General features: G+C 36.1%; 4 protein-coding genes and 1 pseudogene across 5 annotated transcripts; 2 read left to right on the forward strand and 3 right to left on the reverse strand.

The window, feature by feature from the left end:
- Positions 1-740: 740 nt before the first annotated feature.
- On the reverse strand, positions 741-1,956 carry LOC106333289 (annotated as a pseudogene).
- Positions 1,957-2,160: 204 nt separating this feature from the next.
- Positions 2,161-2,559, reverse strand: LOC106331202. The gene has a single exon (XM_013769522.1). The coding sequence runs from the start codon at positions 2,557-2,559 to the stop codon at positions 2,161-2,163; it is 399 nt and encodes a 132-aa protein (XP_013624976.1).
- A 276-nt stretch (positions 2,560-2,835) lies between these two features.
- LOC106334870 (RWD domain-containing protein 1-like) lies at positions 2,836-5,067 on the forward strand. Its single transcript, XM_013773254.1, has 11 exons — positions 2,836-2,951; positions 3,062-3,127; positions 3,206-3,273; positions 3,455-3,491; positions 3,592-3,661; positions 3,749-3,806; positions 3,964-4,092; positions 4,169-4,260; positions 4,364-4,442; positions 4,530-4,611; positions 4,705-5,067. Exons 1-11 carry the CDS (start codon positions 2,945-2,947, stop codon positions 4,761-4,763), a joined length of 747 nt encoding a protein of 248 aa, XP_013628708.1. The 5' UTR covers positions 2,836-2,944; the 3' UTR covers positions 4,764-5,067.
- On the reverse strand, positions 5,047-9,721 carry LOC106334868 (NADP-specific glutamate dehydrogenase-like). Of its 2 annotated transcripts, none has more exons than XM_013773251.1 (16): positions 9,483-9,721; positions 8,022-8,669; positions 7,810-7,939; positions 7,517-7,718; positions 7,360-7,446; positions 7,212-7,271; positions 7,050-7,136; positions 6,877-6,948; positions 6,714-6,769; positions 6,510-6,595; positions 6,245-6,335; positions 6,016-6,173; positions 5,815-5,906; positions 5,610-5,690; positions 5,449-5,522; positions 5,047-5,369 (listed from the first exon to the last, which is right to left on the reverse strand). In XM_013773251.1, exons 2-16 carry the CDS (start codon positions 8,575-8,577, stop codon positions 5,294-5,296), a joined length of 1,908 nt encoding a protein of 635 aa, XP_013628705.1. In that variant the 5' UTR covers positions 8,578-8,669; positions 9,483-9,721; the 3' UTR covers positions 5,047-5,293. The 2 variants fall into 2 exon arrangements, with proteins under 2 accessions (XP_013628705.1, XP_013628706.1); XM_013773252.1 differs by having other exon boundaries at positions 9,416-9,721.
- Positions 9,722-11,599: 1,878 nt separating this feature from the next.
- On the forward strand, positions 11,600-15,370 carry LOC106334869 (ubiquitin carboxyl-terminal hydrolase 6). Its single transcript, XM_013773253.1, has 17 exons — positions 11,600-11,786; positions 11,939-12,084; positions 12,159-12,194; positions 12,278-12,385; positions 12,607-12,707; positions 12,790-12,916; positions 13,042-13,101; positions 13,182-13,300; positions 13,651-13,759; positions 13,905-13,993; positions 14,100-14,169; positions 14,252-14,332; positions 14,411-14,497; positions 14,588-14,636; positions 14,725-14,847; positions 14,933-15,007; positions 15,120-15,370. The coding sequence occupies exons 1-17, from the start codon at positions 11,777-11,779 to the stop codon at positions 15,173-15,175; spliced, it is 1,446 nt and encodes a 481-aa protein (XP_013628707.1). The 5' UTR covers positions 11,600-11,776; the 3' UTR covers positions 15,176-15,370.
- Positions 15,371-16,117: the final 747 nt, after the last annotated feature.

Genomic DNA, 16,117 nt, shown 5'->3' on the forward strand with positions numbered 1-16,117 from the left:
ATTTACAAAATATTTTTTTTCAGTTTCAAAAAAAAATTGATTTAGCGATATTATATACTAATTAATTTTTGAAAAATTATATTTTATCTTTTCTAATAGATTATTTGATAAATTTTTTAAGTATCACAATTACATACCTTATAACATAAATGTGTTTTATATATAATTCGATAAAATATTAAAAGTACGAAAATATGGATAAGTTTCATTTTAAAAGAAAACAAATAATACCATATTTTTATGCTTATATAAATCTTATACTAGTTTTATGTATAATAATAATTGTTAATTTATGATTTTAATTGACCTATATATTTATTTAAGAGTTTAAATAAAATTATTATTTTATTGAATCATGATATTTTATGTTGGTGCAGTTTTAGACGAATAAACCAAAATCACCGATAGTTGACATAAGAGCTTCGAGAGGTATCAAAAACAGAGAGATAGTTGAATCTGGTAGACCTTAAACATGAAAGTTTGTTCAGGTCAGGTTCTGGCTTCCTCATTCAATAGCTGCTGCAGCCACTAGGGTCCTTTCCCAGCAATGTACCTACCACTGGACTCTATGAACCTAAGTAACGATGAGTGCAATCTCCATGGCAGCTCGGTTCCTATTCACGGTTATATTGTCCAAACCTGGATCCGGTTAAGACATCTCTTTATCTCCTCCACTAGGTTCTGCAAGTTTGGGAAGTTTAGCTGTTGGTAGCATTGTTTCTCTAAGCTTATTCGAAGTGAGCTTCAAAAATGATTCGGTTTTGTCATACACATTCATTCATTGAATACATAGTCAAACTTCTGTTATACAAATGAAACATCTGACCTTTGTTGGACACACACAAGAACAGATGAAACTAGAATAAATTGACAAAACGAAACATCTAAAATGATATGATTCACTCAACAAACACGAGCTCACATGTGCTTGAAGCTGGGGGGAAAAGTGTCAACTCCATTTTGCGTATCTTAGGGTTTGGAACACCTTGTTCAAACGTGAAAGTTGCTGTCCTTAAGTTGGGAGCGTTTCTCAACACGTAAAACGCAATGTCTCTATCTCGCGGTCTCCCAATGTACCGTGACCAGTTGAAAACTTGTAGACTCGGCAGTACGCATTCAGGAACACAGCTCAGTTTTTACCACGCAAACTTATCATCAGTCTTTATATCTCCATCGCACTAAAGACCAAGCATAAGAAGAACAATTAGATTAAAATAATGATGATAGAGATGTCCAACACTCGTAAGTTAGGCGAATCTTTGAGGAACTGCGCAAGGAGATTCAAAGAATCATCTTCGCACACACACAGCTCCAGATGTTCGAGCTGATCGAAAACAAAACCATACACATCATGATCCTCCACCTCTGAGCATACGGTAAGACTGCTTGACAGATGTGATTGATCTAACAACGCTCTTGAGAGCATAGGATTCAACATGGACATACGCTTCGCTAAGAGTAGGCATATTCTTCTTAAACAACCAATGACTCTCATTCCAATCCTCAAGTTTGAGATACTCCAGAAAAGGAGTGTCTATCTCATACTCATCGAAGTCCCATTCACAGTCAGGCAAAGAGAGTGTTAACTTCAGCAACAACGGGAAGATAACAGCGAACATTTGCGGATAGTCATCTTGGATGAAACGCACCTCTAGATCTTCAAGAAAGGGACACATAGAGAGAAGGTTCTGAAGAGAGTCTACACCTACGTACGTCAGGCTTTCGAGCTGCAGAGTTTTCAGAGAGGGAAGACAACAACCACCCGTAGAAGGAACATCCATGAGAGTCATCACTGTACTCGAGTTAGTTTAGGCAGCCACATCCAGAGAAACCTCCATCGTTTAGACAAGATGCTGGTGGAGACAGCAACCTTTGTCGGAACGATTGATAATATCTTCAACAACAGTTCGTCAGGTAACTCGCTGATCTTGTCCATTAAAGACACTATTACTTGTATTTTTTGTCTTCCCTTCACAAGAAAACAAGACAGTAAGACTCAATTAATAAATAAAAAACCCTTATGGATAAATGATCAAAATTTTATTTTATTTTTTTTTGAATGAATGTTAAATTTATTCATCAAAAAAACTTTTTTTTACATCAAATGTAACCTCTATTCTTTAAATTCATAACCCCTATATTTTCAGACTTCAAAGAAATTTACATTCTTGTACTAAAACCCTTCGCTCCTTTAGTTCGCAACAAACTCAATTTATTCCTCATTCCCTTATCCAACAGCTTCATCACTATCTCAATAGGCATTGGTTTTTCCTCATGCTTGATCTTATTTCTCTCTCGCCACAGAGCATGCACTGCAGCTTGAAGAACATAACTGAGACAGAACTTCTTCTTATTCTCCATTCTCTCGTCTTTTATGAGCATCAATATGTCAGACCAAACACTTGTGTAATCATTAAGAAGCACTCCTTTCATGAGATGCTCCCAAACCCGAGTCGAGTATGAGCATTCAAAAAACAAGTGACTCCTAGTCTCTGATGCATTCTTACAGAGCACACAAATCTCCTCAGCCCCCGGATTCCACTTGGCAATTCTGTCCATAGTAGACAGCCTATTCCACAAGGCTCTCTGTACAGAACAGAACAGACCAGAACAAGAGTTACTTTGGCTTGAAAGAAGGGTTTTTGCTCCGGCGACTCGGAGAAGAGTGTGTCGGGAGAGACAGGGACCGCGAGGGTAGAGAGGAAAGGTCGTTCCTTTCACAATTTTCTAAGAAAATGGCACCGTTTCAAAATAACGGAAACGCCATCGTTTCTTGTTTAAACTAAAACGATCCCGTTTACAGAGTAAAGAAAACGATGCCGTTTTGAGAATCGCGAAAGTTCTCTCCTTTAGGTCAATCTCTCTCTCTCTCTCGCCACGGCGACTCACTGGAGTTCGATAATTCAGACGGACAAAATCTCAAAAGCTTTCAAATTTGGGCATCATGACGGGTAAGTTCAATCAAATCTTCACCCCCCATGGAAGATCAATTGGATTCGAATTGATCTTAATTCCTTGTAAATTAGATTTAGAATTTGTTTGGTGTGTATCTCTTTTGTAGAGTATAAGGAGGAACAGGAGATGGAGATTGAAGCTCTTGAATCTATACTTGCTGATGACTTCAAAGGTTTTGTCTTTTAAGATTTTTAGCTTCCTTTGTCTGTTCTTCATCATCGAAAATTGAATTCTTTATTATTGTGGACAGAGATTCATTCTAGTGAAAGTGGGCTTAATACTTCAAACCGATGCTTTCAGATTACAGTCACTCCTCAGGTATTATTAGCTCACTCACTCACACACCCTTCATCTCTTTTCCTTTAGTTCCTCCATTACTTGTTTAGTTCCTGCTGTATGAGGAAAGGCTTGTGTGTTATAAGTGTAGACAAATGCTTCTTTGTTCAGCTTAAATATATCCTCTTTTTAAGTGTTTTCCCATTCTCCTGATTCTCAATAGGATGATGATCTAGAGGAGTCATCATCAATCCCACCAGGTTACTACTACTCTTTAAGAAAAAGATCCCTTGTTCTATCGTATATGCCTCTCTCTTCTGTGGTTTTTCTCAGTCTTAGAGCGCTCATTTTGTCTTGCAGTTCAGCTTGGTTTGGTTTTCTCGCACACAGAAAATTACCCGGACGAGGCACCTCTTTTGGATGTTAAAAGGTATAGTTTTAGTTTACCATTTTATCGAGATAATATTGATATATATATATATATATATGATGATGACATTCATTACTGCTATTCCAGTATCCGAGGAATCCATGTTGGTGACCTCACAATCCTAAAAGAGAAGCTTGAACAGGAGGTAAAATCTCTCTTGTATCGTTAATTTTCTTTGCCTAAATATGGGAAAGATCTCTCTGGTCAATAGCTTCCTGAATCATAGACCCTCTACGCTATTCAGTTTTTAATGTGTGTGTGTTAGCATTGGAACTAACAACTTTATGTTACCGTTTACACAGGCAACTGAAAATCTTGGCATGGCCATGATGTATACATTGGTCTCATCAGCAAAGGACTGGTTGTCTGAACACTATGGGCAAGATGATGGGGATGACTATGCCGAGGAAGAAGCCGCCAAAGAGGATGAGGTATTGCAGGCTGCTCTTCATGGGCTATGCGTTCTTCTGTTTTGTTCTCTCTCTCTCACTAAATTTCTTGATACAGGTTATCGTTCCTCATGGAGAACCTGTTACGCTGGAGACATTTGTGGCATGGAGAGAGAGATACGAGGCAGAGCTTGCACTTGAACGTGCCAAGTGAGTAATTTTTCCTTGCGCTTATGCACCAATATATGCGCTTTGTTATTGGTTTCTAGAGTTACTAACATTTAATCTATGGCCTTTTGAATAAACTTCCAAGGCTGATGCCGGAGTCTGCTCTTACGGCTCCTAAGGAGAAGAAGCTTACAGGAAGACAGTGGTTCGAGAGTGGCAAAGCGGTATTTCTCAGAATCTTTGTTGCAACTACTTTTTCTAAACAGATAGCGTTGTTGTTAGCCATCTATATGTCTTGTGCCAATTTTCAGAGAGGAACAGTGGTCACTGCTGATCAAGAATCGGAGGAGGAAGATGATGAAGACATTGACTTTGAAGACGAAGACTTTGAAGGTAAAATGGTCTTTCTGTTTTGGTTTTGCACGCCAGTTATTCCATGAACAAGTAATGTTTCTCAATGATCATATTCTTGTTTACTTGATACAGATGATGAAGAAGACATGCTTGAGCACTATTTGGCGGAGAAATCTGATGCAAGGGCCTGAAGCTAGGAAGCCTTATATAATGATTGTTAAAGCTCTTTTCTGGATAGAGATGAGGATGCAAGAGACTGACCAGCATTCAATCTCCATATCCACAGTTTTTTCCCCAGCTTTGATCTGCTCAAGAGTACCCGGAGAGTTACATTTGTCTTTATCTTAAAAAGTCCCCTTCACCGTCTGTTCATTTATAAGAACAAATTATAAGAAAATGCTACTGTTTTTGTAACTTCTTTTGTTTAGGATCAGCGCCAATCAGATCAAATCCTAAAAGACAAACAGTTGAATCTTATTTAGAAAACTTGTTGAAGAATAAGCCATTAGTATGTTTCATTCTTTTTACATATGAAGTCAAAGAACACCATATAAAGCAATCGAAAGCCATGTTTATATAGCTGATAAATATTAATGCTATCAAAGTATATAGTTTGTAAATAATGACATATGTTACAGAGAGTCCAATACGCCATCTTTGATATAGATTTTAAGACGGAAATCCTGCCGGGACTCTTAGATGCAGGATCATTTTATAGCAGCTAAACACAACCTTGGTCTGTCATAGCTTGAGCTATGTTCAAAAAAGCTGCAATTGTTGCTCCGTGCAGAAGAGCCCTGGACAAGAAAAAAAAAAACATTTCTTAGTAACCACTTTTTAACCTTCAATAGTACAAACCATCTTAGACAAACTTACTCAGGACTCTCTTTCTGATAACCGAAATCATTAGCTGCTTTAAGAGCTTTCTCATAAGTCTGCTTCAGTGCTTCCTGTCATCATATACCAGAGCAATTATCTTAATTGGCAATTACCACAGAGGCCAAAACTTCCAAAAGAAATGTGAGAGCTGTTGCTACCTGTAATCTAGACTCAAAATCTTCTGCTGACCATTGCATTGAATTAGATTCACGGAGTACTTCAATTTCTCCGGCAGCAACCTTCAACAGAGTTAAACAAATTTACCTATCATCATCCTTTAGACAATCTATGAACTCTGTGTACTTAATGGTGGGAGACTAATAAGGTAAAGGTAAATGTAAGATGAGTTAAAGAAGAACTCACTCCTCCAGCTCCAGCAGCAATGGCAGGAGCAATCAGAACATTCGCCTTTCTGAAAACATCTACTGCTTCAGCTGTACACGGCATGTTTGAACCTATAGAAAAAAAAAACAAATTCCTAAACTTAGAACAAGTTGCATAAAAATCAAAAAGAGAAGACAAGCTCTGAAAACTATTTGCTCAAATAATATAAGAAACCTCTACCTTCTACTAGTAAGCGACAGCCAGCATTGACCAGATTAATGGCATCTGCTTGATCAACTTCATTCTGAGACGCACAGGGGAACGCCACATCACACCTTTCATTCCACGGTTTTACTTCATCAAAGTATTTGGCTCTTGCATAGGTCTTTGAATAGTCTCTGCACATCAGATGAGTGTACAGTTGGGTTCTATATAATTTTTAGCCAAAATATTGTTGAAAAGTATGTACCTCAGACTTCTCTGCTGGGATTTTATCTCTCTCAAAAACGCAAGTTTCATATAATCAAATCCATCGTCATCCACCAAATATCCTTTTGAATCTGCAAAAAGTTTGCTTCAGTAAGAACCTGAGATCTAGAGCCACGTCGTTTGACTGTTCAATTAAAATGCACCTTAGAGAAGCATGAGATGATGATTGATGACAAAAACAAAATGGCGTAAAAGCTACACATGATGGTTGCTGTAAATCTGAAACGATTAGGTGAGTGAATCACCTGAAACTGTAACAGGATGAGCCCCACAAGCAATTAGCTTCTCTACAACATGCATCGCTATCTTTCCGCAACCGCTCACAACACATCTGAAATAAAAAAAATTGCTGATTAGGTAAACTCTAAGATCCAGAGGAAAAAAAAAACATTGGTAGCTAGCAGAACACCAATGAAGAACACATATTCAAAAATGATCAAGAAATAAACCTTAATCCCTTTATTTCCTTATTCATATCTGCAAGCATAAGTCGTGCAAAGTACACCTGGAAGAAACAAAATGAATATGAGTTCATTTGCAGTTAAACCATGTGAACAGTACTCATATACAGCAACTGTAGAGTGTGTGCACTTGGAAAAAAAAGATCCTTACCACGCCATAGCCACTAGCTTCGGTTCTGAGGCTAGAAGTAGCCCAATATATCCGTGGTCCTGTAAAACTTCCCTGCATAAGTAATTGACACAAAGGTATAACAGCCAAAACTCTTTATAATCTCCCAGCAGCAAAAACTGATGCAAACAAATGATTACTGGACATTTAAGTACCTGAAACTGACCAGCAAGTCGTCTGTACTGTCCGAAAAGATATCCCATTTCTCGAGTACCAACACCAACCTCCTCTGACGGAAGATCCTAGCAAACCGTAATAGGTTAGAAATCATTTCCGAAAGAATAGACTTCCTAAAGGGAAAAGACTATTCTACTTACTTTGTCCGGACCCATATATCTGTACATTTCATCCATGAAACTTTGGCAAAATCTCATAAGCTGTGTATGTATCAAAACAGTACATCAGAACATCTGTAGAAGATCACTTGCAGGGACAAAAGGAAAAAGCAAGGGGTTAAGGTGTCACCTCATTGTCACTTCTTCCTTTAGGATCAAAGTCGCTTCCTCCAGAAGCCCCTCCAAGTTTATATGGTGACAGCGCATTTTTTAACGTCTGTGAAGGATTACAAATCATTACAACTAACAATTAAAATCATACATATAACTGATGGATGACATTGTACCTGCTGAAAGCCGAGAAACTTGGCGATGCTTAAGTTCATGGATGGATGAAACCGGATACCTCCTCTACATGGTCCCAGTGCTTGATTAAACTGAACTCTAAAGCCTCTGTTTACATGTGTTTCACCTCGGTCATCAATCCACGGAACCCGGAACACTATCATACGCTCAGGTTCTAATAGCCGCTCCATAATGTTGACATAACTGAAACGAATCAGAATGCAAAACCTTATGAGTTGGACCTAATCTGCTGAAATCTATTTCACAAAGATGATAAAGCATATCGTAAACTTACTGAGAATTTTTTGCAATTACCCGCTCTAGAGCATGCACAGATTCTTGTACAGACTGAATAAATTCAATCTCATTAGGATCTCGCTTCAGTGCACCCTCCACAATTGAACCAGCACTCTTCGACATAAGAGCTTCATTGAGAGAGAAAAGTACAAACAGTTAACATAACAATAAGCAAAGGAAAGATAACATAACATTGTAAATAAAACTTACTCTTCACATAAATGGGCTTGTCAACAACAATCTTATCTTTGGAAGCAGTTTGGAGACGGAGAGCCTCTTTGTGCAGCAAACTATTGTTGTGTTCTTCCAACGCACTCATCTGCATGTTTCTACTACCTTCATTCCCATACGGATTCCTCCGATGTTTTCGACCATACTCTCTGCAAACGGAACAGAAGATCCTCGCCGTTCCTTCTTTCATGTCCACATAAGCCCACTTGTACGTGTCAGCCCACTCCTCTCTCCACCGTTTAACAACTTTCTTCTTTCTCTTCGCCGACGGCTGCCCTTTAGACATATCTTGATCCTCCCCCTGAAGATCAGATACCAAAACCATATGCTTTGTCTCATCATGTTCCCCGGTGGAAGGCTCCCTTGTAGTCCCTCCGATCAATGAATTGGTGGCGAAAGCGGCTTCGTCCTCTCCAGTTCCAATTTCTAAATCAATCTCTTCTCCAAGATTGGTGACGACAAGCTGGTGCCTTTGCGCCTGCTGGATTAAGTTAATATCATCCATTGAAGGATTCATCCCCAGCCCACCAAACATTCAGCATCACAGTCTTAACACCACCGTAGCTTTTCTTCTGCTGACTAGCAGCAACTGTGTATTACACTTGGTATAATACCGGAGATGACAACCTAGTGTTGCAACAGAGACAAACGATACCACGATTAGGACAAGCCCAACAAATAAATTTAGATGTAAGAAACCACTAGCAACATACCAATGGGATACTAGACTTTATCTACCAATAAAATGCTGAAAATAGAGGCATCAAGCTAGTAAAAAACTAAAAATACATCAGGTTCTGAAGAAAAATAATAAAAGGAAATCCAGACTAATCTCAAATCAAATCTCTGTTATAGCAATCATCATACAAGAGACCAGCAGCAACACTTCAGTTCCTCAGACATGTATCACTAGACTTCATCTACCAAGAAAATGCACAAAATAGAGGAATCAAGCAAATAAAAACGCATCAGGGCATCCAGACAAATCTCAGATCAAATCTCTGCCGTAACATGAACATTAAAGTTGGAATTTTCCTAAGCAATGTAAAACTCTGTGAAAATAGAGACCATATCCTATCTGTTTGATCATCCACCAGAATTGCAAGTGATTCCTATAAGCTAGTGAACATGTTCATCAATTATTAAGCAAGATAAGTAACCTGATGATACAGTGAATAACCCATCCAAACATCAAGACCCATAACTCAATACTCGAAAAGTTTTTGTCTTTGCCACAGAAACCAATTCCAAGATACTTCAATCACAACAGTGATCAAATCTAACATCTATCACAAAATAAAAAAGCTGACTTTGGCATTTCAAAAGGATGCCCAGATGTTCGAAACTTCAATACAGTGATAAAAACCCAATACCCTGCAGCAGATTACTTCTTCCAAGTCCAAAATGCTAAGCTGAGAAAAGAAAAGATTGCAACTTTACTTTGACTGTAGCGGCGAGTCGCCGAGAAAAGAGAAACCCAGAAAGGCAATTGTCACTAAGGAGACAAGAAGATGCTCTGCTCTCCAACTCTGCCGATAATTTTACTTTTCGTCGCCGATTGTGATGGTGATAGAAGGCTTTGAGCAAAAAGATAAAGAGATGCGACCAAAGCTATTGTTTGCAGACGCGATTATATTACATACCCAAACCAAAATGAAACACACGATAGTGTTCCCAAATGAAAGTATTTTCTTAATACGCAAGAAGTGGAAACTATATAATTAAGGGTTTGATGATCTAATTTAATTAACTAAAAACCAAAAAGTCTTCGGCTTTTTTAATTGCAATATATAAAAATGATATTTTTCATTTTAGGATATTGTTTCAAAATATACTAAACCAAGTGTTCTAAGAATTTGTTTAGACAGTGAAATATCCGAAACAATTTAATAAAAAATTAATTTATATAATTCAAATCAATCTAAACCGTTTTAAATGGGCTAAGCAGTCTAAATCAATTTAAATAAACATAAATTAATCTAAATTTCTTAAATTAAGTAGTAATATTAGTGAAAAATCATAAAATTATCGTTTTTCTATATATCTAATTTTAATAATTAATCAAATAATTTAATATTTAATATTAAAAAACTAAAACATCCAATATCTATATAAAATATACTCCATCCGTTTCTTAATGATAGATTTTTTAGAAAAAAGTTTGTTTCACAAAGATGTATTTTTTGTGTTTTCTATGAAAAAATTGTAAACTTTAAGAAAACTAATTAACTTTATTGAATTACTATTGGTTAAAAATTATTGAAAATTTAAAATTACAGAAAACGATATATTTATTATGGTAATTTAATGTGTTTTCTTAATATGTGTGAAAATACCAAAAACTCTATTTTTATGGAACGGAGGGAGTATAAAGAAAGACAAAGCGCAATTATATTACATACCAATCCAAAATGAAACATAATATATTACCAAATCAAAGCGCATTTTCTTAATACTTAAGAAGTAAGAATTAGTACTAATTTTATACTAATTTAATTAATTAAAAACCAAAAAAAAAAAAAAAACTTCTGCGTTTTTTATTACAGTATATATGATAATATTTTTCCATTTAGGGGTTTTCTGAAACTTCTAATTTTTGTTGGTAAAAATGAAACCTTCATTTTACAGTATTCCACTAAAACACTTGTTTGTTGGATTAATGTATTTCTTATAATCACTCTTTCTCCAATTATTCAGATTTCTATACACAATCGACTTATAAATATCTAAACTAGACCTTGATCCGTGCGACCGCACAGGTAGTTAATTTTAAATTTTAATTTGTGTATATATTTAATGTATATTTGTAAATGTAAATGTTACATTTGTACTTAATTTTATATTATTTCGTTTTAGCGTAAAAAGTATCACTGATATTAGATATCACATAAACAAAGTCAACATTTATTAAATTAGATCCACGTGTAAGATATATAGCGAAAAAAAATATTAAATGAAAAGTACAAAAATATACAACTATGAATTAACATGCTATTTATATATGATATATTAGCTAATAAAGTTCGTAAGAAATAAAATGATTGCTAGTCTTCTACAAATTTGGAACATATAAAAAATAAGATTTACACATAAATTTTTTTGTAACAATATAAGTTACATTTATTTATTTACACAAAAAAAATAAAGTAAATCTTCCGGTGTGGAGTGGTGGGGGAGAGCGAGACAAATGTAACTTATATTGTTACATAATTTTTTTTTTTGTGTATATTATTTTTTTTGTGTATATTATTAATGACAATACTGTTTATAGTATTGATATGAAATAGATAAAATAAAAGATTTTTACTGAATTTATTATGAATTTATTATTTTTGAAAAAGACATGGAAAGAATAGGATTAGAAGTACATTAATTTTGGAAAAGACAAAAAACGCTTAATAATAGATTCATTAATTAATTCAGTGGCATAAAGTTGTAAACAAATTACAAGCTCTTATTTGTACTTCTATTTTAATAAAATGGGAAAAAAATACGAAAATGTTTTTGAATTATTAATTGAAACTACTGTATATAAAAAAAAACCCGGCCGGAACCGACACGACCCGACCCAAAGGTTTGTAAACCCAGCCCCTTCCAAAAGAAAAGAGCCGCTGACATATGATATTTCAAGACGACCATCGAACTCCGTAGAAGAAGAACCCAAAAGAAACAAGAATAAACTTGTCTCCTTGCCCTCTCTCCAAGCAATCAAGCAAGAAGCCTCTCAGTTCAAGATGCTCACAGGTTCTCTCTTCTCTTTCGATTTCTTGTCGGTGGTACTCTAGTTTTGGAACCGGATCTTGTTTTGTCTTCTCCCTGTGAGAACGAATGTGAGTAAAAGAGTGTTAAAGGTGGAAGCTTTGACCTAATCTTGTGATGGGTTTTTTTTATTACAGTAAGCGTAAAGTGGCAGAAGAAGGTGTTTGAAGGTATCGAGATTGATGTTTCTCTGCCTCCTTATGTCTTCAAGGCTCAGCTGTATGATTTGACTGGTGTTCCTCCTGAGAGGCAAAAGATCATGGTCAAAGGTGGCCTCTTGAAGGTATAGGATCTGTGTGTTCATTCACCAGATTGTTTATTTCAATGTTGGTGACAATTCCTTTCATTTGGGTGCAGGATGATGCAGATTGGTCTTCTATTGGAGTGAAAGATGTAAAGCTCTTTTCTTTTCTTTACTCAATTGCTTAAATTTTTTTTTGTAAAGGTGCTTATTCGTTTGGTTTGTTGGTGGATAGGGTCAAAAACTGATGATGATGGGAACTGCTGATGAGGTAGTGAAGGCTCCTGAAAAGGCTATTGTTTTTGCTGAGGATCTGCCTGAAGAAGAGCAAGCCACTAATCTGGTAAATTCTTTTTTTATTGCTGATTATAACTCTGCTGTTTCTTAGCTGCTATTGTTTCAATCTAGAACAAACTACCTAGGCTAGTAGCAGTTCTGCAGTATACTAGCAGGCATACCTTATCAGTGTGTTCTGTGAGGTTTGGTAGTCATGTCTTGTTTGTATATTGTGCTAGGCATTGTAATTTGTCCCATCAATTAACTAACAATTACAATTGATTTCAGGGTTACAGTGCGGGCCTTGTCAATCTGGGGAACACGTGTTACATGAACTCCACGGTGCAGTGCTTAAAATCTGTTCCAGAGTTGAAATCTGCATTATCCAAGTCGGTTCATCTCATCTTATCCTTCTCTGTCTTTTATTCAATAACGCCATCTCAATCTCATACAACGCTTCCTTCTTAACAGTTACTCACTTGCTGGACGAAGCAATGATGTGGACCAGACTTCCCACATGCTCACAGTTGCCACACGTGAGCTGTTTGGTGATCTTGATAGAAGTGTCAATGCTGTTTCCCCTACTCAGTTCTGGATGGTTAGTTTCTGGAAGCCTCGTCTCAAATATCTATTCCTAGTTCTTATTATCAGTATCCATATTTCATCATAAGATTTGGAAGTTTCTAGTTCTTGGCTCATATATCAACGTTGGTCTTGATGCAGGTACTGAGAAAAAAATTCCCTCAGTTTAGTCAGTTGCAGAATGGAATGCACATGCAGCAGGTTTGTTTCTTACTGCAAGCTCGAAAAAAGCCTGTAACCTTTCTGTTTGTTTATCCCTTGCTGTTAAATTTTTCTGACAGGATGCTGAAGAATGTTGGACGCAACTGTTGTACACTCTCTCTCAGTCCCTAAAAGCCCCAACTTCCAGCGAAGACTCTGACGCTGTGAAAGCTCTTTTTGGTGTCAATCTTCGGAGCAGGTATCGATGCAAATGATCACATCTTTAATGCCATATATGGCTCATATTATTTGTGTAGATCATCCATATAATTAGTTTTGTGTCTCTGTAAACAATGCAAAATCTGTAGAAGGTCAAATCCTTGAAAAGGTCTAGTTACAGCAGTCCACATACTCTTTTTCTATCTCTTGAAAGATTAAATTAGGGGTGATTGAAAATTTACAGACCACGTTGCAATATCATAGTGGAGTTTTTTATTGATGTACTTGTTCATGTGAATTTGACAACTGAAGATGTTGATTTCTGAGTTCTTTTTTCTTCATCTTGATTTTGTATATTCAGTTGTGTTGTAACTGGTTTCTGTTCTGTAGGGTTCATTGTCAAGAGAGTGGCGAAGAAAGCTCAGAGACGGAATCTGTATATTCTCTAAAATGCCATATATCACACGAGGTGAACCACTTGCATGAAGGATTAAAACATGTGAGTAGACTCTTTATCATTCCAAATAAAGACTTTTCTAGATTTGTATGTCTGCAACATATTATATATAAATAATAGGACAGTGTTGGGTTTATCTGCTAGCGTAAAACCTTGGATATATAGACTAACACCAATCTTAATATAGGGACTTAAAGGAGAACTTGAAAAAACATCTCCTGCTCTTGGCCGTACTGCTGTTTACCTCAAGGAGTCCCTTATAGATTCCTTGCCAAGGTAATCACTCTCTTCTTTTTGTCTGTGACTTCCAGTACTCTGTAATCCTCTTGTGGCATGCTTTACTAATTAAGCGAGTTCCAATCTCTTATACCTGATCTTGAAGGTACTTGACGGTTCAGTTTGTGCGTTTCTTCTGGAAAAGGGAGACTAATCAGAAAGCAAAGATTCTCAGGGTACGTTTCTGTTTTTGATTCTTAAACCAAAAAATTACGGATGGTCAAAACTCAAAACACCAATTTGTTTAATCTGTTGCAGAAAGTGGATTATCCGCTGGAGTTGGATATTTATGACCTTTGTTCTGAGGAACTCCGTAAGAAGCTGGAAGCTCCTCGCCAGGTTTGCACTGTTTATTGTGGTTAGCTCAAATTGTATGAGCTGGTGTAACCAAATCAACTGATATTTGTTTGTTTTCAGAAACTGAGAGATGAGGAGGGGAAAAAGCTTGGTCTGCAAACTAAGAGTAGCTCAAAGGACGGCGATGTGAAAATGACCGATGCAGAGGTACACACCTCTATCAATTTTGTTCATACAAATCATATGTTTAAGTATACAATCTTTTAAGAAATTGTTTTGCTATGTATTTGTTTGCAGGCGCCATCAAATGAGAGTGGAGAATCATCCACCGCTGCCCAACAGGAAGGTACTGTATCTAAGACACCTTTTACTTGGATGATTGTTTGTTTGTCCATGTTCTAGTTTAATGAGACTCTTTTGTTGCTATAACACAGGTGCTTCTTCTTCTGAGAAAGGGACTCACATGACTGGAATCTATGACTTGGTCTCTGTGCTGACCCACAAGGGGAGGAGTGCGGACTCTGGTCACTATGTTGCATGGGTTAAGCAAGAGAGTGGTTAGTTTCCCCATTCTTTAATCAAATTTTACCTCTCTCTCCTTGTTTCAGTTTTTACTAAGAACAATTGACATAATGACAACAGGCAAATGGATTCAGTATGATGATAGCTACCCAAGCGTACAACGCGAGGAAGACATCACAAAGCTCTCCGGAGGAGGTAACAACCCCATTTACCTTATAATCCATTGTTTTTTTACTGCGTTTTAATTTTTGATACAGTTTCTTATTTCATTTTGTGTTTGGGTGTTACTATTATAATTTACACACAGGTGATTGGCATATGGCGTACATCATTATGTACAAAGCCCGCTTCGTCTCCATGTGATCTCCCTCTCTTTCTTTGGTTGATTTTTTAAGTTCTTGAAACATTCAAGGTGCTTCAAACCTCAGAGACTTCATGTTTTTTATTACATTGTTAAGAGACTTGTTTTTGTAGCAATACTGTCAAAGACATGTTCCATCTTGTTACATTCTTTTTTACGCACATGTATGTTTGGCCATCAAAAAATAACCAAACATATGTAACGTGGTCCATAAAATCAAAACTAGCCATGAGGAATATAAAAAGAATGTTTCCCCTATCAGTAAGATGATAAGCTTTTTACAAATATAGTTAAATTAAGGGGAATTGGGGTCAAAAAAAAAATATCAAACATAATCCCTTTGTTTGATAACAACAACTCATCAGTCATCATTTCAAATCATTTCTCGCCCAAATTTCACAGCCTTATCTATGAAGTGGACTTCTCATTTCTTATGAGTTAAGAGACTTATCCATCTAATCTGGACCACAATCTTACTTCTTTCATGAATTTTCTTTCACTATTTTCTTGCCCACATGATTTGATTATGAGAGTCTTCAATGACTATGGATAGATTTGTGATCGTCATATATGTAAACGCGTGGATTTTTTTCAACAAATAATGTCAACTCTCTCAGCTTCAATGATGATAATACATGTAGTTCCGAACTATATTTTCTTTTTATTTATTTCATTGAATCAGATATATTAAAACAATAATAAACAAGTTGATATTAAAACCATAATAAACAAGTTAATAGTTGACAAAAAAAAAACAAGTTAATATTATAATATATTATTATGAAAAGAAGATAAATAAATTCTTAAAAACACATTGAAACTATTAGAAATTTGTTCCGACTACTACAACTTAAAAAGATTATAAATAGCATACCGAAATTAAGGCTGGGTTTTTGCAAATACATTGGTAGTTGGTTTTTTTTTTTTTTTTTTTTTTTTTAAAA

Source organism: Brassica oleracea, chromosome C3 (assembly GCF_000695525.1).
Source record: "Brassica oleracea var. oleracea cultivar TO1000 chromosome C3, BOL, whole genome shotgun sequence".
In the NCBI taxonomy this organism is placed as follows: domain Eukaryota; kingdom Viridiplantae; phylum Streptophyta; class Magnoliopsida; order Brassicales; family Brassicaceae; genus Brassica; species Brassica oleracea.